We start from the raw sequence: 20,930 nt of genomic DNA, 5'->3' as shown, positions 1-20,930 counted from the left end.
ATTGTATTAATATTTGTATTAATTTTATAACTCTTCACACCTTGCTGAATTTTTACTGTTTGTGATAGTTTTTAGCTGATTTTGTGTTTCCAAATTCTTATTTGCCAATAGTGATTTTTCTCCTCTTTTTTCTAATGAATAGGTTTTGATGGTACCTTATTTGACTATTTTAATGGTTATGAAGATTTAAAAAATAAGAAAGTTAGATTTGTTGGACATGCTAAACAGAGAATACAAGAAGATTATCTAAGAATTTTAAGATATTTCAGGTAAGAATTTTAAAATATTTTAAAAACAAAAAAGTCACAGTTTTTGATATCATCACCAGAACACAATACTGGTCATGCGAAACAGCAGGTCCGTGTGCAAAATGGTGACATGCCAAATGTCTGTCTCCAGTAGAGCTTTACCAGCCTATGACTTGTTAGATAGTTCATATTGTATTTTCATCCCCAGAACATACACATACTTATTCCATTCTATATGATCTTTTCTGCTTTAAATCATTTTTTAAAATGCCTAGTTTTCTTTCATTGAGTGATATTTTCTACATTGATCAATTCATTACACAGATGCTTGAGTGCTTAGCACAGGCCAAGTACTGTGTAGGTGCTTTGAACATGTAATGAATGAAAGTCGCTGCCTTTATATGGCTTAAAGTCTTAGGTGGTCATGGAAATCTCTGATACCTCACAACAAAATGATACTGGTGAAATAAATACCTGTTATATGACCAGTAAAACAATCAAAGTATAAAGACATGCTTAACAGCTTGGATAAACTTGGTAAGTATGAAATGCAGGGATGGTTTTGTGGGCAGCAGTGATTTTTAAACTCCTTACTGTAACCTTTTTAAAAAACTATCTTAACTGGCTAGATTAAGTCTAGTAATATTCATTTTTTGCTGGTTGAGATCATCCTCAGAATATTCTGCACACAACATATCACACATTTTGTTAGTAAGTGCTATTTCTCTAAACTTGAGTATATGCAGACAGTCCCTCTATAAATGATAGTACGTACATCAAAACTTACCTGTATTTAGCATTTAATTTAGATGACTAATGAATTGAATTTTAAGGGTATGAGTGGTAGAATGGGTATACTCTAGGGCTTCCAGTTCTGGAATTCCATGAAACATACTCCAGGTTCTGCAACTAGGTATGTCATATTTGAGAGTCTTTGAAAGTCTTAACGTGTACAAACAGGCAAACTTTGAGGGATCAAGACAGCTCCACTCTGGCATTCCAGTCTTGTTTTGGTGCCTTTATAAGGATGCTCTTTTTTTCCATCCGCTTTAAGCACCAATTCAGGAACTGCATTTGATGGCCATTCTGAGCATCTCAGCCAGTCATTTTGAAGTGAAATTGAGACCTGGGGGTTCTATTTCTTGCTAATCTTAAGGTGACATATCTTATTAGATCTTTGGTTTTCTCATCTGGAAACAAAAGGAGGTAGAAAATTGGCCAGGTGTCTTTTAACATTCCTGCTAGACCTAACTAGTTCCATGTTGATTTTCATTAAATAGAAGTATGGGATAGTACGAGTAAAAATAAAAAAAAGATATTTCTTGTGATATGCCAACATAGAGGTAATACGCCATGAAGATTTTGTCTTACAGGTTTTATGGGAAAATTGTAGACAAACCTGGTGATCATGATCCTGATACCTTGGAAGCAATTGCAGAAAATGCAAAAGGCCTGGCTGGAATATCAGGAGAGAGGATTTGGGTGGAACTGAAAAAAATTCTCGTTGGTAACCATGTAAATCATTTGATTCACCTTATCTATGATCTTGATGTAGCTCCTTATATAGGTAAGAGCAAGTTATAAAGTGTTTGAATTTTTGGCAATGAAACATCTAGTTTAAAGTTTCATAAAAAATGTTTAAAGAAGAATTCTTAATGGAAGAATGGAATATTTTAAAATAAGATAAGCTTTGGGGTATGGGGTAGAACAGTTTTGTCACGAGTAGGGAATAGCTCAAAGATGGCATACTGCAGTTGCACAGAATAGTTTCTGGAGTCAGACAGATCTGGGTTTGAATGAGGCACTTACCAGCTTTGTGACTTAGTTTCTGACCTTTTAAAACGGAGGTTTGAAAATAATAGCATATATCTAATAGAAGGGCTAAGAGGATTCAGTGAGTTAATACAGATAAAACACTTGTAGAAGAGTGGCTTAAACATAGAAATTGTTCAGTAAATGTTATTCATATTCACAAAGAACAGTGGGATTATATGGTTTATCACACTTCAGGAAACTTGGGTGTATTTCAAATAAAGACATAAACTTATTGAAGGAGGTAAGTGTTATATGGTAGTCTATCAGTGGGCAGTCAGTGGGAAGCAGTTTGTGATTGGAAAAAGTAGCCCATGTGAATCTGACACCACCATCACCACTGCCTCTGGACCTCCTCAGGTAGCTTGTTGATGGAAACAACATTTTAGGGGCTACCCCTAGGTTTTGAGAGTGACATGGGAAAGAATAGCCGTAACGTGTCAGTTCTTCACCTGTGTCAGTGCTTCACCTGTAAGACAGAGCATCAGATTGGCCCTATAATATGTACTAGTGACAGGGCATTTCAGTATACTAAAACAATGGTTGGTTTAGGATATGAGTTTTTTTTTCCTCCACTAAAAACAGGTGAAAAATGCTTTTGTTCCTACAGGTTTACCTGCTAATGCAAGTTTAGAAGAATTTAACAAAGTCTGTAAAAACGTTGAAGGTTTCTCACCAAAGCCAATGACTCTTTTGGCCTCATTATTCAAAGTACAGGATGATGTCACAAAATTGGATTTGAGGTTGAAGATTTCAAAAGAAGAGAAAAACCTTGGCTTATTTATAGTCAAAAATAGGAAAGATTTGATTAAAGCAACAGATAGTTCAGAACCATTGAAACCCTATCAAGACTTCATTATAGATGTAAGTATATATTAGGCTTGGGCAGAATATAAATTATTTTCACTAATTATAGAACTAATTTATTAAAACTAAGACCTACAATTTTATGGGTTTTACTTAATTTAAATGAAAAATTTCATATTGAGCATTTAGTATTTAAATTTTAGGATAAGATCACAAGTGATTGTTCTGCATGATGAAACTAAATATTTGATTTTGGCACTTAGTCTAGGGAATCTGATGCATCTACCCGTGTGTGTGAACTACTGAAGTACCAAGGAGAGCACTGTCTCCTAAAGGAAATGGAGCAGTGGTCTGTTCCTCCCTTTCCTGTAAGTGGCCATGACATCAGAAAAGTGGGCATTTCTTCAGGAAAAGAAATTGGTGCTCTATTACAACAGTTGCGAGAACAATGGAAAAAAAGTGGTTACCAGATGGAAAAAGATGAACTTCTCAGTTACATAAAGAAGAACTAAAATTGATGGCTATTAAAAACTGGAACATTTTTGGTAGTACTGTTTTTCTTACCCTCCCTATTCGTGAGATTTAGAAACTAGTGGAATAAAAACCAGCTTAGAGGACCTCTTCAGTTGAATAAAGGTTTTACTTTATGAAATATATTTCGGGCACTAAACTGAAGTCTACCTCCTCTTGATCTGATTAGTATCACTGAACCTTATAATGCTTTTGGAATAGTTCCAACTGAGAAAGGTATAGCTGGCTTCTATCTTTTTATTTTTGCATAGAGCAGTACTAAGACTGATCTTAAAAAGGTAATTGTCTTAAAGAATAGATGTTTATTTGCAAGTGAAATAACTGGTTACTCTATATGATGACTGTCTATAAGTGTCACTTCTTATCTGAATTCTAAAATAAACTTGTGCCTAAAAGAAGATCGTTGACAAATTTGAATAAAATATCCTATATAAAATACAAATACTAAATGTGCCATGGGTGGCTGACATTCATATATACAGGATTTGTTCTAGTAAGCTATGTTTCAGTATGTTATTTTTCTCTGTCATAATTTCTTTATGTATGCAAAGCCTGGGAAAGTTAAGTTATGGGATTAACTTGAATGTTACTCTTCTGACAAGTATGCAAGTGTTCATATATTGCATTTGATATAGGAGGGCTGTCTGGAAAGTATACAGCCATGTAACCATTCTTGTTATACTAAAAATGGCTGGATATCTTCCAGATAGCCCTCTTATATCAGGTGCAATATATGAATACTCCTGTCTCTTCAAAGATTTGAGCCCTAAGTGCTTTCATTATGTAAACAGATATATAGCATAAAGTATTATCTGTTTCAGCTGCTATACTGATATTTTATAATAGATTTTCCTTTCTGTGTAGCCAGCCAGTCATAGCATCTTTGTACTCTGTGGGCACGTAGTAATTTTGGACCTTGATAAAATGATTTTGGAAAGCATATTATTTCTATTAAAATCCAACTAAAAGGAAGTGTGACAAACAGTATAACAGGGACTATGGTGCAAGAATGGGAGCCTCAGAAACAACTGCACACAGGTCAGTAATTAAATGCATTATAAAATAATACATTGAAATAGTTAAGTACTACTGAAGTACATATTTGGATCCAATATCATACAATTCCTATTCTTTTTATATAGAAAGTATACAGATTCAATTATTTCAGAGGTCTGGTTTTGTCATGTGTAAAAGCCTTTCCAACAGTATCCAGTAGTATTATATGCAGGTTATTACATAACCAGAAAATTTTATTTGCAAGTATTAGAAAATTCTGAGATTATACCCTATACCCTTCATGGGGCAAAAGCAATGTTCCCTGTGTTTTGATTTCAATCTACAGAGAAGTACTGTGCTACTGAAAAGAACTCTCTAGAATCCATTAGAGTAAGTTTTAGTGCAGCGCACTTACGAACACCTAGTGAGCGCATACAAATCCAAGGTTATTAATGAAGTGGAGCTTAGAAAACAAAGTGACAATCTTGGGCATATCCTAAACAGCAGCCTTCTTGAGTTGCTTTTCATTTACTCTAATCTGATTAACTTCAAAGTTGGTAAAAACATGAAGAAATTAAATAGTCTGTTTATAGTCGATTAACTCTTCCTGCTATAAATTACATAAAACAGCAAAGGAGTACAATAAAACCAAAGTTAATTACACAAATGTGAAAGGATCCTCTAAACCCTTGAATATATAAGTAAAGAGGTAGTTAGCAGTCTATCTAGAACTTTATCTTAAAAATTATTTCTTACACCTAAGTAAGTTACTTATGAGTAGGCTTATGAGTAGATATTTTACATTATTTAAATAAAAATATGTTTTAGGTATATTTTAGTTTTGCTTTTAAGTTTACTTAGAGATTTTCTTCAATTTACATTGAACAAAATTACAGTACCACTTCTGTCCTGTATGGGGATGGGGGGGGGGTAGGCAGGGAGATGGATGACACGTTTTGTACCTCTGCCCCATAGTAGTTTAAATTTAGTCTTTAGCTTTTGTATGGAACAGAATAATCAGGGTTAGTTCAAACAAGTACTGAGCAAAAATACAAAATATTGCTTTCAAAATCCTGTTTTTCACTAACACACAAAGGAAATGAAAACTTCATTTTGGGGCTCAAACTGTATGTTTTAATATTTTCAAGATTTACAAATCAGTATCTCAGAGAAGCTAAAGAAAACTGAAAGGAACAAAAGCCCTTTAAAAATAACACACATTGCCTGGTCGCTTGCAGAAAGGAACATGTACTTGTGCTTGGCACCCTAGCTTTTGTCATTTGGAGCACTGGTGCAGATATGACGTCTCATACACCATGATCAAACGGTTTCACATTGTAGGAATTTAAAATGCTTTGTGCAGCTAACAATCTCATCAAAGGTATCTTCATGTCCTATAAAAGACATACTACCAGACATATCAGATTCCACAGGATAATGGCACCAAGCTACTAAAGTAGATATTCCTGAAACCAAATGTGTACTCTAGACTGCTTGTCATCCTCTCCAAAGTATACTTTAACTTAAATCTTCATATACAGTTTGACTAAGAAACTTTAACCCTCCATGTTGTATTTACTTAGGTATGTATCAGAGGCTATGATTTTAGAATACCAAATTGTTAGATAACTCTATCCCTACCGTATTTGTTTACAAGCAAAGTATTACTTTGTCTGGACTTAATTCATCTTCAGTGTCTGGGATTGTGGGCAACAGAGCAGATCGAGTTAAACCCCAAAATTTTTGAGGCGACATGTCTTTTTTGGTGGCTGTAAATTTCCATCCAATGTGGCTTGCACAGATCCTACATTGGGCAATAGTCCAGGCATACCTACAAAATTAAAGAAAGATATCAGCTAAGAAAACATTTCTGTACCCCAAGCCTATCATACAAAACTGTTATGAAGATAGATTTTACAGCCAAATTCTAAGGATTAAGACAAACAGAATGTTCTGAGCTGAGATTTGATCCATAAAGTTCCCTGAAACAAACCTCATAAAAGCATTTTGTAACGTGGACAATTCATATGGTAATATATCAATCTTTATATATATTTTTACATATACTTGGTTTTTATACATATGAATATATGTAACTTGACTCTCTTAATCTGTTTAAATTTTTTCTCTACTGTACAGAGAAAAAAAAGAGGGATCTTATTAATATGGATTTCTTTATACAAACTTCTGGTTGCCAAGACCACATTCTAACTTGCACTGCCTTTTCCTTTGTTTTGCATTGCAGTCAAGTTAGAAAACAACCATCTGTAGAAATGTGCACTTTTGTCTGAGTTCAACTAGGTGGGACGGGGATAAGGGCATGTCTCATATAAGATTTAAAAACTGCTATTCAAAAACATGACCATGTAATTGCAACAATCCAAGTGACACAGTCCTAGTTAATCCAACAGCAAGAATAGTCATTCTTCAAAATAAAAGGCTGACCCAGAATTTGGAACAAAAATTGAGTAATAAGGCTCTTGAAAGATAATACAGCTGAGGAAATCTAGTAAGTTCCCAGGTGATGCTAGTAGGCCCAGGATTATACTTTGAGAATCAATGGGCTAAAAAAAAGCAAAAACTGGAAGAAAAGCATGATTCAATGGTTTCTCCATCTTCTTAGTCTATCAATCACTGCTTAAGAAACATTCTCTGGTTTTACACATTATTACAGAATAAGGTCCAGATAGAAATAATTTTACTGGGCCATAAGACAGTTGATTTTCAGAATGACGTAACAGAAAAATGAAATAATGTCAGATTAACTATATAGTAATTTCAGGACAACTGCAGTTACCAACCTGCTTTCGCCCTAACTTCACCTTCAATAAAAGTGTAATAGATGTTTCTAGTTATTTATGGACTGAAGAGCATTTAAATATAATTATTCATTTCATTGTGTATTTTTTATTATAGTTCTAGCAACTCTGCTTAGGACTCTGGGTTTTTCTGCCCAATTAAGGTAAAACAAAACAAAACAAAAAAAAAGCAACCACCACCATCATATTACCCAGGAAACCAGCTGTGCTCTGTAGAAGGCCGGCCTATCAGATTCAAGTTGCAAGCCTTATACACGGTAAGCGTCTCATGCACATATCCATGAGGGTTCACATATGCTGCCATTGGCCCACATAAGGATAAACTACAACAAAGAATCAACAGGAAGATAAGTCAAAATGAACAAAAAGGTCTAATTCTAAATGGACAGATTTTTTAAAGTTCACTAAGAAATGAGGTATGAGCTACAGGTTTTAATCTTTTAGTTTTGGGTAATACCAGAATCTTAGCACGAAAACAGAGGGTTGGCAGACAGTCCCGTTTCAGTCAGTACATTTTCTGTGATGACCCAAAGGGAAATAGTACTAGTTTTTAAAACTCTTCTCAAGACATACATTGTAAAACATACAGAGCTCAAGTTCATCTAAAAGAGTCTCTGGGAATGTTAGTACAATAAAAAGGTCTTGTATGGTCATCCTTGTGCAGTTGATTATTTTGCAGATAGCAGGTTTTTTACCTTTTTGATTTTATAATTCTGATGACTTCATCATAAAATCATTTTCAAACACTGTTATATCACAGCATCAGTATGCGTTCAGAAGCATATCCTACTTTGGTCTTATATGGCAAAACCAATGACTGAATTACAATGCCTGAGGCATCCGTGTTAGGTACTTAATCACTACGATTATCATATGTACATGGCTATAAATTTCTAAGATACTCTAATATATAGATTTTCAACAAGGATTGCTCAGTTGTTTTATTTTACCATGCACATTACCTATAAATAATTCCTGACATATCCATGTTGCTATGAGTACCCAATGTGAAAGATGGTCTTAACCAAATCTGAGTTAATTCCCCATATTTCATTTGCTAAGTATTTATAATTTTTAGGTATTGGAGGGAAATATATGGAAAATGGAAATACAGTCTTGATTATATTAATAATTCCGATAAGGTGGTTGGAAATGTATTCAGGGGTATACTAAAAATATAATAAAGATCTTACCTGAATATTTCATTTTTGGTTGTTATTTCTGTTTCTTGACACTGTTTACAGCAAAGGGAAGTACACTACAAAATTTAAGAGAAAATTATCAGTGGGAAAAATAGGTACTTGTTTTATTATGTAATTATATAGCTCCTCAAGAAACTTCTAAATATATTTTCCTTCCAGCCATTCAAAAACTTAGTTTTAAAGATGGAACAAGAAACACACTGAATCTGAGATCTGCCACATATTCACTTATAAAAGTAAATGATCTTCTGGGATAAAGAAATAGTGGTATATAACCACAGATGTTCCATGTAGAAATCAAATATTTTCACAAAGTTTCACAAAGGTATTCATATTTGAAAAATGTAGACCAGTTTGAGTTTCTGTCTGCATGAACCCAATTAAAATGTTTAAATTATACTTTAAAATTTTTAAATGTAAAGCATGGCAGGTTAAACAATTTTTCCTAATTGCACAACTACATTACTGGACTCTACAGACAGCTCTCTCGGTCCCAACAGCGCATCCTAGTTCTCTAGCCTGCCTAAACACAAGCATCACAAACGTAGTCACTTTACTCACTTTATTCATAATGTCTAATTCACAGCGAAGTCGTTGGATAGCACTACCAATTTTAAGGAGCTGAATTCTTAATACATCATCAATAGGAAGACAAGCAGCTACTCTGTAAGAAAAATCTTAAAGACATGGTGGGGTTTTCAAGTTTTAGACTCATGAATCAGATAATGTCCTTTTGAAATAAACCCTTCTCTACAGGGTTCCCCAAACACATATTTTATGCAATTATAAACATACTAAAATATACCAGCTCTCAAGTATATACTCTTAAGAAGCCCTAAATGTAACTTCTTTTCCCATACATGAGTTTTTTTGTAAATGACTTTTTTAATGTGAAATATTAACTCGAATCCATAGAAGTTACTTATTTGCCAAGATACTAGAAAAACAATTATACCTTGTAAACAGATACAGAGATTATATATAAATACGGTAAAGTCCTGGAACTAGGGTCACTTCTTTTACAAAGCAGGGAAAGGAGAGTCTTTGCACTCAGGAAATGTTTTTGGATGAGAGCCACTTAGTGCAATTTGAACTTTTCATGGTAAACTTGCCTAAAATTGGAGTGTGCACAGACTCTTAAGAATTCTGGTACAATTAAAAACCACTCATTTTTTCAACTGCTCAAAGCAAAGGGAATGTGTATACTTCTCAGATTTAATTAAAATATTAATCTGTAAAAAGAAAAATAAAAACTGCTATTTCTGTCACAGGAAAGAAAGTAACTTTTCATACCTATTGGATTTGAAGGAAGAGAATCATCTTTTAGATTTTCATCCCATTCACGTAGCTGTTTCTTGATTCTATCCATTAAGGTTTCCTTTTTAAAATAAAAGGAGGCATAATAAACTTCACAAGCTTATTAAAATTTACTGTCAGCTTTTTGACTCATTTTTTAAAAAATAAAACTAATATATTGGTAGCAATTTAAGTTATCACTATGTGGTAAAATCTTGGTCCCATCTGAGTCCCATTTTAAATGTCTCCATTTTCTCATGCAGAAATGATAAAGTCCCAGCTCCTTTCCCCAGTACTACGTTGGCTTTCCTGGCCTCTCTCACCGACAATCTGTCTACCCTAGGGGCACACTGCTAAGTGCCTTGTGGATCCGGTCCTATGCTCCTGCCTGGAACTATCTGGCCTCTCTTCTGCTTGCTATGAAGCCTTTTCTGACCCAGTTCAGAGACTATAGCACCTATAAATTGCACTAGCATTTGCTATCTATGTACCTTACTTGGCACCTGTTTACTACATAAAACTGTTTTCAATCTTTTCACAACCATATGCAAAAAATACTCTTGCATAGCGTATCTTTGTAATAGCTCAAGCCACTAGAATAGATCAACTGCAATTTCCCTTAGTGTCATGCATGTCATAAGTGCTCAAAACTTGTTTAGTTTTCCCAGGACTCCAGATTTATGGGCAAAGTGATTTACTAAGGGAAATGACTAATGTTTGCTGAATCCTTATAGCTACTATTATCCCCTTTTTATAGGTCCATAGAGCTGTAATACTTTTTTAAAGAGAAACCAAAACATATTTAAGGATTCTTTAATTTTCTAAATATAACTGCCACTTTGCCCCCAAAATTTTCAAATGCTTAATAAACCCTAACATGTCTTACAGTATCGCATATACGTGTCGCATGGTATCTTATGCTTAAGTTACAAACCACTAGAAACTGTGGAAAAACTAAAACTTACAGAAATAAGAGGCAGAGTCTATCCAGCAATATCTGTTAACTCTCGCCCGTTTTACTCGAAATGTAACAAATGGCACTAGTTCTGACCCTTAATTATGATATGGCTTACTACAGATACAAAATGTTTAAGGTAAGTTACTTACGGCATCATATAAGGAATATAGCCAGCGAGGCCATGAAGTCAAATTTGCACAATGAAACTTTCTCTGAAAACAACAAAAAAAAAGTCACTTAAAAACTCCACAGAATAAAGATTCTAATGATGGAAAGAGCAACATTTGAAAAATGATTTAGGCCTAGGAAAACCTTTTCTAATTAAAAAAAGTTAAAAAAAATTGATAATCCCATTAACAGAGGACTATCTTTTAAGTTTGAAATCATGCTTTCATAGCCTTCAAATATACACTGTAACAAGAATCTTGATGCCTATTGAAAAGTCTAAATATTAACATTTCAATGCTGAAGACAACTTAGTGAAAAGAAGATGAACCTGAGGAATAACTAAATAACATGCTTCTATTATGACCACATTAGTTGCCTTTATACTAGTAATTACCTGTCCAGTATCTATGGTGAAAACCTCAAAAAACAATCCAAATTGTCCTTCTGTAAAAACTTTAAAAGGGGTCTCAACTAAATCACTGTAAGGGAAAACATAGGAAGTGATATAATTCCAAGAAGAATAAAATGATCACATACTTTGGACTTCATGATCAAGTTCCTCATTTCATAAAATTCAAGGAGAGGGGAACCCATTACCTAACTCCTCCAATTGCTGTAATTTGGGGTGAAATTACAGAAGCATGCCTAAATCCACATAAAAATGTGAATTACACTTAAATTTCTGCAGAATTTCAGTATTTGATGGGAAGACTTAATGCTGTTAAGAGGTCAGTTCTCAAAATATATGTTCAATAAAATACCAATGAGATTGAAATTTATAAGCATAATTTAAAGTTCATTTTGAAGACTAAGTGTGCAAAAATAACCAAATAATTTTAGAATGAGAAGAAAATGATCTACAGGACACAAAAACATGACTGAAAGGATACTGCGCAGGGCTGTTGACAGCAAGACTGGAAACAACCTAAACATCAACAAGATAATGGTTAAATACATTAGAATGTGTTTATACTAGGGAATACTCGGCAAGTGATCAAAGAATTAGGCATATTAAACCTACACAATATAAAAAATGATATTTTTCCTAAAAAACAAAACCTACATATGTACAAATGTTTGTAATTTCATTGTAAACAAACTTGTTAATCAACACGTGACATGACACATGAAACTGGGAGGGAAAAGGAATAAGGTAGATCAAAAAGGACTTTTAACGGACCAGAACAAAAAAAAGCAAGGTAACAGTTAGCAAAATAAAAGGAAGATCCTACTCTTGTACCTGTGAGATCAATGACTAGGTATGAAATGGAGAAATGTGGGTACACAGCACACATATGGACTCGGGGACTTAGTCGATAGTTATGAGCTGTGTGCTGTACAGTTGTACAACGTGCTGTACAGCTCGCACCCTCTACTCCTCAACCCCATCTTATTCTAGCTATGTTAGAAGTCCAGAATCCAAGAAAAGAGATAAGAATGCTACTCCATTCTGTGAAGGTCAGAAATGGGAACTTTCATTGTCAAAGAAGAGAATGTCTTGAGTTAAGAGGGATATTTAGTTTGGAGCTGTCTCAAGAGGACATGATACTTGTTTTCAAATGTTTTAGGAATTACTACATGGAAGAGGACACATTTGTTCTGAAATGTCCATGGGCTAACAGCTCAAACAAATAGATTCTTTAATGAGAAAAACTTCTGGTTTAATATAATCCTCCTTATATTTGAGGCTACTCAGAGATGGTCTGGGATGGCCTCCTAGCACATACTTAGGTAGTGATTTAAGCCTGAGGCATCAGACCGTGAAGATCCTTAAGGTACTCTCCAATAAGGTTTGTTTGCTTGTTTGTTTGTTTATTTACTTACTTACACAGTCACTCTGTCACCCAGGCTGGAGTGCAGTGGTGTAATCATAGCTCACTGCAGCCTTGAACTGAGCTCAATAGATCCTCCTGCCTTAGCCTCCTAAGTGCTTAGGACTATAGGTACATACCACCATGCCCACCTAATTTTTAAAAAAATTTCTTGTAGCAAAAAGGTCTTGCTATGTTGCTCAAGCTGGTCTTGGATTCCTGGCCTCAAGTTGTCCTCCTACCTCAGCTTCCCAAAGTGTTGGGATTACAAGCGTGAACCAACACTCCCGGCCTATCCTTTATTTTTAAGACCAAATATCTAATGCTAGGGATTATTGCCACAGTCCAATTACAGAATTAAAAAAAAAAAACTACCAACAGTACATCAGATAACTCTGAATATTCAGTAACAGCAATGGCAACCATTAATATTGGGCCAAGAACTTCACAACTTATAAGAATACTGTAAGATTGGTAATATTATTATCTCCATTTTAAAGATAAGGAAATAGGCACAGAAGGAATGGTATAATTTGCCAAGGGTCATGAAGTCAGTAGATGGGGAGGAGCTAGGATTTGCACAGGAAGTCTGACTCTAACCATCATTCATTCAATAAATACTTTGAGCACCTAACGTGTTAGGCATTATTTTTATGCATTTAGGATATTCCAGCAAATAAAAAAACAGACTGAAATCACTGCCCTGTGGAGCTTGTATTTTAGTGGAGAAAAGCTTACTTTCTAAAATTACATATTCTTAGAAGTACAAAATGCCAAAGACCCAACAGAAAGTTTTAGTTTGGCTGATTGACATACTCCCAATTCAGTCATTAAAACATACTTTACACAAATAGAATGATCAATTTTGTAGCACAATGTGTACAAAAGTATAGTACAAAGGTGTAATCTTATTTGGCATCCATGTCAAGATAACGAGAAGCCAAAATAATTTATTCGTAATAAATAAATTCTAATTATAAAGAAAACAGAATATGGCATGCTAGTAAATTAAGAGCAATGCATTGGGTCAGGGCCATTGCCACTCACTTGGCCACCACCCCCCATGAACAAGCAGTCTCAGGTATCTCAGAGTTCCCTTCTTTTTAGAGTGAGAAGACCTCCAAAATTCTTTAGCTAGATTATCCTGACAGATTCTAAAAGTTCTACTTACAAATCAAAATGCTTAACATACCCTTGATATCCGTGATGTGTTTTCTACAGTCAACCATACAACTGAAGAGAAGTATACCAGAAAAGATTAGCTAGCTTTCACAGAGCAACTACCAAAATTTAAGCCTCTTCACTACTTCAAATTTAAGAGTCCCATTTCGCTTTCTCGCACAATAGGAGAGGCTCCTGTCTTAAATCTGCGTAAAATTGATGGTAAGTTCCAGCAATTTATGGGCATTCTTTGAATATATCAACACCCTGATTTATATCATAAAAGAGTTATACCTCAAGAAAATTTTAATACTAGCTAAAAAGTTTAGGCATTTGAAAGTGACCAGTGACTGATTCTCCAGTGAAGTAGTATTCACTCTGGGAACAGGATTTACTACTGAAAGCAGCCATAAAGGCCCTTAAAATGAATCTCTGTTACCTGGAGGTAATTTATCACATTCTTCCACTTTTAAGCCTCATAACTATGGCTTTAGCTTTGCCTCTCAACAGTGTAGAATGCTCAAAAAATGTGAAACTCCATTTAAATGAGTCTTTGAAGTGCAATGAAAATTGGAAGAGTAATGTGAAAAGCTAAATATAAATAGTACATCATCATCGATTTCCCCTACACAGTGACCAAAAGTGGTGATTTATTGTGTTAAATCATACTACAATTAGCAATGTAAATGCTAAACATAAGTTATCCAAATAATTCAAAAGTTACCAATTTTAGTTTCCTTTTTTCATTTACCAAATTCCTACTTGGTAATAAGAACTAAAAATGGAATGATAAGCTCTTTCCTCCTCCTGAGGCTTATAAAGCTAACGGCAGATACACAAAGGTATACAGAAGATGTATGCCTGGGAAATTGCCAGTCTGTCTGAGGAAGCACCTGACTACAAACAGCCTAAGACTAAGATTTCAAGACTTTTCTTCTTTAGTATAAAAATACAAATATTATTGCTCTTACTACCATTGTTATTATCCTGGAGTAAAGCGAAACAGATTCTCAAGTTCGTGTGGAAAAGTTAATCAATAGGTCATGAAAAGCTTGACAAAAGAAATGCAGTGAAGGGCTGTCTGGCCCTAATTTTATTTACACAAACTATAAAGTGCCAACAGTTATGATACTATGATAGTGGTACGTAAGCAGACTGACAGACCAACAGAGTAGAAGAAAAGTAAAATAAAAAGCATATGAATTTGGTCTATAATAAAGGTGGCACCTCACATCAGTGGGGAAAAATATGGACTCTTCAGAAAATAGTAATGGGACAATGGGGGAAAAAATGGAAAAAAGTAAAGAGGAATTCACATCGGGATAAACTACACATGGATTTACAATATAAAAGTAATGAAACGATAGTAGTATAAAAAGAAAACAAAGGAACACATTCCTTTGCATGGGGAAGTCATTTTTCGCTATGACTTAGAATATAGAGCATTAAAAAAAAATTCAACTATATAAGAAGAAAAAAAGTACTTCTGTATGACAGCGCACACACACAGAAAAACTAAAAGACAAATGACAAACTAGGGAAAATGTTCAGAACTCATTATTACAGAGATTTTTACATAAAAATTACAAAGAACTCCTAGAATACAACAAGCCAACAGAAAAATGGACAAAGACTTCATAAAAGAAACACAAATTGTTCTTAAAATGCTCAATCTCTGCCCATCAATACATGAGTAGATTAATAAAATGTGGTATATGTATACCATGGAGTACTATTTGGCTTTAAGAAATGGTGATATAGCACCTCTCGTATTCTCCAGGAAAGAGCTGGAACACATTCTAAGTGAAGTATCCCAAGAATGGAAAAACAAGCACCACATGTACTCACCAGCAAATTGGTACTAACTGATCAACACCAAAGTGCACATATAAGAATAACATTTATTGGATCTCAGGCAGGGGGGAGGGGGGAGGATGGGATGGGTATACGCATACACGCAAGAGTGCGATGTGCACCATCCGAGGGATGGACACGCTTGAAGCTCGGACTTTGGTGGGGGGAGGCAAGGGCAACATATGTAATCTAAACATCTGTACCCCCATAATATGCTGAAATTAAAAAAAAAAATGCTCAATCTCTCTCAGAGAAATTCAAATTAACCCTTCAACAAGATCCTGTATTTCACTTATGAGATCAGCAAATATCAGCTTTGATACTACATTGTCTGTGAAGCCAGGATGCAACAGTGATAATGAGAGTACATATAGGTACAATCTCTCCTTAATAAGGTACTTTGAAAATATCTGTCAAAATTATAAATGTGTTTATCATGAAACCCAATAATCCCACTCCTCAAAATTGACCATATATATTTACCTGTTATTTATACACATTATGTAGTGCAGCTCTGTCATCAACAGGAAGACTGGGTCATATAAATTATAGTGTACTCAAACAACAGAATTCTGTGCAGTTTTAAAGAGAAAAAAGTAGTGCTCTATAAACCAATACAAAAAAAAAAGTTCTATATGATACAATGTTAAGAGAATAAGGTCCAGGACAGTAGGTATCCTTCTGCATAAGGAAGGGCAAAGAAATAAGGATATTTGTATCTTCACAAAGAAACTCTAGAAGGAGACTTAAAAGCTAATCTGTGAGATCATGTTTGGTTCTGCCCTACTGAATTGGTACAGTTTCTCCCTGTTCTATGGTAAGCAAGAGCAACCACGGCTTTGAAAATTAGCAGAGGCTAGAAACATAAGCATCAATCGCTTTCTTAACATCTGTTTCCACATTTGATTTCTCTTTACATTTCAAATTCAACTCTTTTCTGATTAACATAGTAAGCCTTTGAAGATAAATATGCAGATGGTTTGGGCAAGCAACATGTACACTTAGAAACATTTAAGTCATCTCCAAATAGGTTAACAAAAAGTTTCCTCCCTTTGAGAAAATCCCCCTTCAGCAAACCCAGTGAATAGAGAAAGGCTCTGTAATGGGAAAAGAAGTAAACATTAGTTTCAAAGCTTGAATCACAGAATAAGGAAGGTCTCTAGATGGAAGTGGGATGTGAAAAAACGTTTCCTCGTTACACTGGCCTAACTCCTTAATCATTAGAGACATGTGTTGAATCTTCTGTAACACTCCCTTGTTAGAATGGAAGATTACACAGAAATACTTTGAGAAGCTTAAATAATTTTATTTCATGTCATTTGGGATGTTTAGTTTTCAATGCCAAAAGTGTGTATAGTTTCAAGGTTAACTGAGTACATCTCAGGATGACTACAATCCTGGATCCTTTAAGTACCTTTTCTGCTGGAAAAGTGGATGGCAACCTACTTAGCTTGAGTTAGCACAGAATCATGTAAGAATCTCCCAACTCTGACAATCGTAACTACTATTTAGACATGGAGAAGAACACATTGTGGTGTGATGTACAAGTTAGATGCAAGTAAACACTATGGAGAGAGGAATGAACTGAGCCCCAGATCTGTCTGAAGACAAGCACTGTTACGTAGCCCAGCCCCATGGTAAGCTAGTGTCCAGCTAAATGTGCAGCATGCCAAATCCCTGAAATGGTAGCCCTGCATATGGAGTCTCTGCCAATAGAGTCTGGAATCCCCTTTCCCTATGCTAAATTCTACTTTTTGATGCATACAGAATGGCTCTAAGTGGTCTCTTTAAAAGTAGAACAGTTTGTAGGTCACCTGGAGTCCAGAATAGAACAGCTAGCAATTTTTCTTGCCCTGATGACCTAGATTCCAAATTTCAGAACCTAAGAAACTCTACTCAAAGTTTAAACAACAGAACCCTTTAAACAATGTGACAAACACACAGGATGAAGGCATCTGTATCTCCTAAAACCTTTTATGCCTCTCATTCCTTAGCACCTTCTGTTTAGCCCTTGGCAACTCTGAATATGAAAATAACTGAGGGCTAATGTTGAGAGTCCAGAATGACTTGGAAAGATAAGACAACAGGGAAAGGGAAAGGTCAGAGGATCTGGTCCCAAACAAATATATGCTCCCTTGGTCTTTGCAGGTCTGTCTTTCCTGGCTCTTGCTGAGCCAGTGACAACCCAGTTGCAAAGGGCTAATTCTGAATTCAATGTGAACCAGCTGAGGTGCTTTAACCACAGAAAAGGAAGAATTTAATCAGTAACTTACACAAAAATTAAATTTAAAAAGCAGTCTTATTTGCTTAGCTGAAGTTCAAGACTGTAAGATCCTGTGGGCACGTCATAGCACTAGTTGTACAGAGCACTAAAGTCAGGAATTAATTACAGACACTTTCACCCTGTGTTTAGAACTTTGCCAAGAATACTTGATTTAGGATTTTTAAATGGTTAAGAATTTTTAATCAATCTTGGCATGGAAGAAATATTATATAAATCAAAGTAACCTAATACAGGCATACCTCATTTTACTGTGTTTCACTTCATTGTGCTTTTTAAAAATTCCAGGTTTGTGGGAACCCTGTGTTGGGCAAGTCCATACAGTGCCATTTTTCCAACAGCATGTGCTTACTTTATGGCTCTGCGTCACGTTTTGGTAATTATTGCAATATTTCAAATTTTTTCATTATTATTGTATCTGTTATGGTGATCTGTGATCAGTGATCTTTAACGTTACTATTGTAGTTGTTTTGGGGTGCCACGAACTGCACAGCGAACTTAATTGAGAAATGTTGTGTTCTGACTGCTCCATTGACCGGCTGTTCCCACATCTCTCTCCCTCTCCTCTCTATTCTCTGAGGAAAAAAAAAATATTGAAATTGGTAAAATTCATAACCCTACAGTGGCCTCTAAGTATTCAAGCGAGAGGAAGAGTTGCATGTCTTTCACTTTAAATCAAAAGCTAGAAATGATTAAGCTTAGCAAGGAAGGCATGTCAAAAGTCAAGTCAGGCCAAAAGCGAGGCCTCTTGCTCCAAACAGTTAGCCAAGTTGTAAATGTGAAGGTGAAAGTTATTGAAGGAAATTAAAAGTACACATGAATGATAGGAAAGCCAAACAGCTTTATGGTTGATATGAAGAAAGTTTTAGTGGCCTAGTTAGATCAAACTGGCCACGTTATTCCCTTAAACCAAAGCCTAATCCAGAGCAAGGTTCTTATTCTTTTCAATTATCTGAAGGCTGAGAGAGGTGAGGAAGCTGCAGAAGAAAAGATGGAAGCTAGCAGAGGGTGGTTCATGAGATTTAACGAAAGAAGCCATCTTCATAACATAAAAGAGTAGGCAGCAGCAGCAAGTGCTGATGGAGAAGCTACACCAAGTTTTTCAGAAAATCTAGGTAAGATCATTAATGAAGGTGGCTACTAAACAACAGAGTTTCAATGTCCATGAAACAACCTTCTATTGGAAGAGATGCCATCTAGGACTTTTATAGCTAAAGAGAAATCAATGCCTAGTTTCAAAGCTTCAAAGGACAGGCTGACTCTCTTGTTAGGAGCTAATGCAGCTGGTGACTTTAAGTTGAAGCCAATGTTCACTGACCATTCTGAAAATCCTAGGGCCCTTAAGAATGATGCTAAATCTACTCTTCCTGTGCTCTATAAATAGAACAAAGCCTGGCTGACAGCACATCTGTTTACAGCATAGTTTACTGAATATTTTAAGCCCATGGTGAGACCCACTGCTCAAAAAAGATTCCTTTCAAAACATTACTGCTCACTGACAATGCACCTGGTCAGTGAAGAGCTATAACAGAGATGTACCAGGAGATGAATGTTGTTTTCATGCCTGTTATCATAACATCCATTCTGTAGCCCATGGATCAAGGAGTAATTTCAACTTTCAAGTTCTTATTATTTAAGAAACATATTTTTTGACACTATAGTTGCATAAATAGTGATTCCTCTGATGGATCTGGGCAAAGTAAACTGAAAACCTTCTGGAAAGAATTCATCACTCTAAATGCCACTAAGAACATTCATGATTCATGGGAGGAATTCAGAATATCAACATCGACAGAATTTGGAGGAAAACGATTCCAACTCTCATAGATGACTTTGAGGGGTTCAAGACTTCAGTGGAGGAAACAACTGCAGATGTGGTAGAAAAGGCAAGACAACTAGATTTAGAAAAGGAGCCTGAAGACATCACTGAATCAGAGTTTGAGAGGATTGACTCCAGTTTTGAAAGAAGTTCTACTGTGGGTCAAATGCTATCAAACAGCATTGCATGCTAAAGAGAAATATTTCTGTCAATACAGCAAACTTCATTGTTGTCTTATTTTAAGAAATTGCCACAGCCACCCAACCTTCAGCAACCACCACCCTGATGAGTTAGCAGTCATCAACACTGAGGCAAGACCCTCTGTCAGCAAAAAGATTAGGATTTGCTGAAGGCTCAGATGATCATCTGCATTTTTTACAGTAAAATATTTTTTAGTTAAGAGATGTACCTTTTTTTTTAGACATAATGCTGTTGCACACTTAATAGACTACAGCATAGTGTGAAGACAACTTTTACACACACTGGGAATTGCTTTATTGTGATATTGCTTTATGGCAGCCATCTAAAACTGGACCTGCGATACCTCTGAGGTATGGCTGTACCTCCTGAAAAAAATATCCGACGATTAAAATTCACAACTATGTAAATATTGAAATGATAAATAGTGAACATCTTGATGCGGTTACCTTACCACATAATATTCAGTAGCAAACCAGTAGCAAGTACACTATTAGGCACTAAATGACTCAATAAATTCCAAAATCACTCCCTGGAGCCCGCAAACTGACAGAGTCATCTTTGACATACTTACTTCAACAATTACATTTAAAATGATTATGGGAACAAAATTTCCCACTGTTCTGTTAAAAGAAACAAGGGTAAAAGTATATTTAAAGTGTGTGTATCAGGTTTAGAGAAGGAAATACTGCACAGCCACACAAAAGCTGCCTGCAACTTAAGGCAGTATCAATATTGTTGACCCTTCGAAAGTATTAGTTTAAGGTTGTTTGGGAGTCTTTAAGCAGTGTAAATAAATCTTTCTTATTAGAATCTTCTTGGAAACACTAATTAAACACATTGTACCATGTAATAGATTGGTCAACTGAAACATAGAATAACGAGACCAAGAAGTCGACAGACACCCAGGCATGTGCCTGATGCCCATCCTGCACAAGTTCTCTCTGAACACTGGAGGAATTCCACTAC

At 35.3% G+C, this 20,930-nt stretch overlaps 2 protein-coding genes across 2 annotated transcripts in view; one reads left to right on the top strand and one right to left on the bottom strand.

Moving 5' to 3' along the window:
- TRNT1 (tRNA nucleotidyl transferase, CCA-adding, 1) overlaps positions 1-4,020 on the top strand; it is a 19,185-nt gene extending 15,165 nt beyond the window's left edge. The window contains exons 5-8 of the mRNA XM_012659252.1: positions 143-269; positions 1,622-1,815; positions 2,671-2,924; positions 3,131-4,020. Of these exons, the coding sequence (XP_012514706.1) occupies positions 143-269; positions 1,622-1,815; positions 2,671-2,924; positions 3,131-3,379 (824 nt within the window). The 3' untranslated portion in view covers positions 3,380-4,020. The remainder of the gene's footprint in view (positions 1-142; positions 270-1,621; positions 1,816-2,670; positions 2,925-3,130) is intronic.
- A 1,734-nt stretch (positions 4,021-5,754) lies between these two features.
- The window catches only part of CRBN (cereblon), a 41,950-nt gene continuing 26,774 nt past the window's right edge, over positions 5,755-20,930 (bottom strand). The window contains exons 5-10 of the mRNA XM_012659246.1: positions 10,819-10,881; positions 9,709-9,793; positions 8,977-9,092; positions 8,407-8,471; positions 7,405-7,536; positions 5,755-6,225 (exon numbers count right to left, since the gene is read on the bottom strand). Of these exons, the coding sequence (XP_012514700.1) occupies positions 6,045-6,225; positions 7,405-7,536; positions 8,407-8,471; positions 8,977-9,092; positions 9,709-9,793; positions 10,819-10,881 (642 nt within the window). The 3' untranslated portion in view covers positions 5,755-6,044. The remainder of the gene's footprint in view (positions 6,226-7,404; positions 7,537-8,406; positions 8,472-8,976; positions 9,093-9,708; positions 9,794-10,818; positions 10,882-20,930) is intronic.

This window comes from Propithecus coquereli, unplaced genomic scaffold, assembly GCF_000956105.1.
Source record: "Propithecus coquereli isolate 6110/MARCELLA unplaced genomic scaffold, Pcoq_1.0 Scaffold60, whole genome shotgun sequence".
Lineage (NCBI taxonomy): Eukaryota > Metazoa > Chordata > Mammalia > Primates > Indriidae > Propithecus > Propithecus coquereli.
The sequence above is the reverse complement of the archived record's forward strand: the minus strand, read 5'-3'. Positions and strand labels throughout refer to the sequence as shown.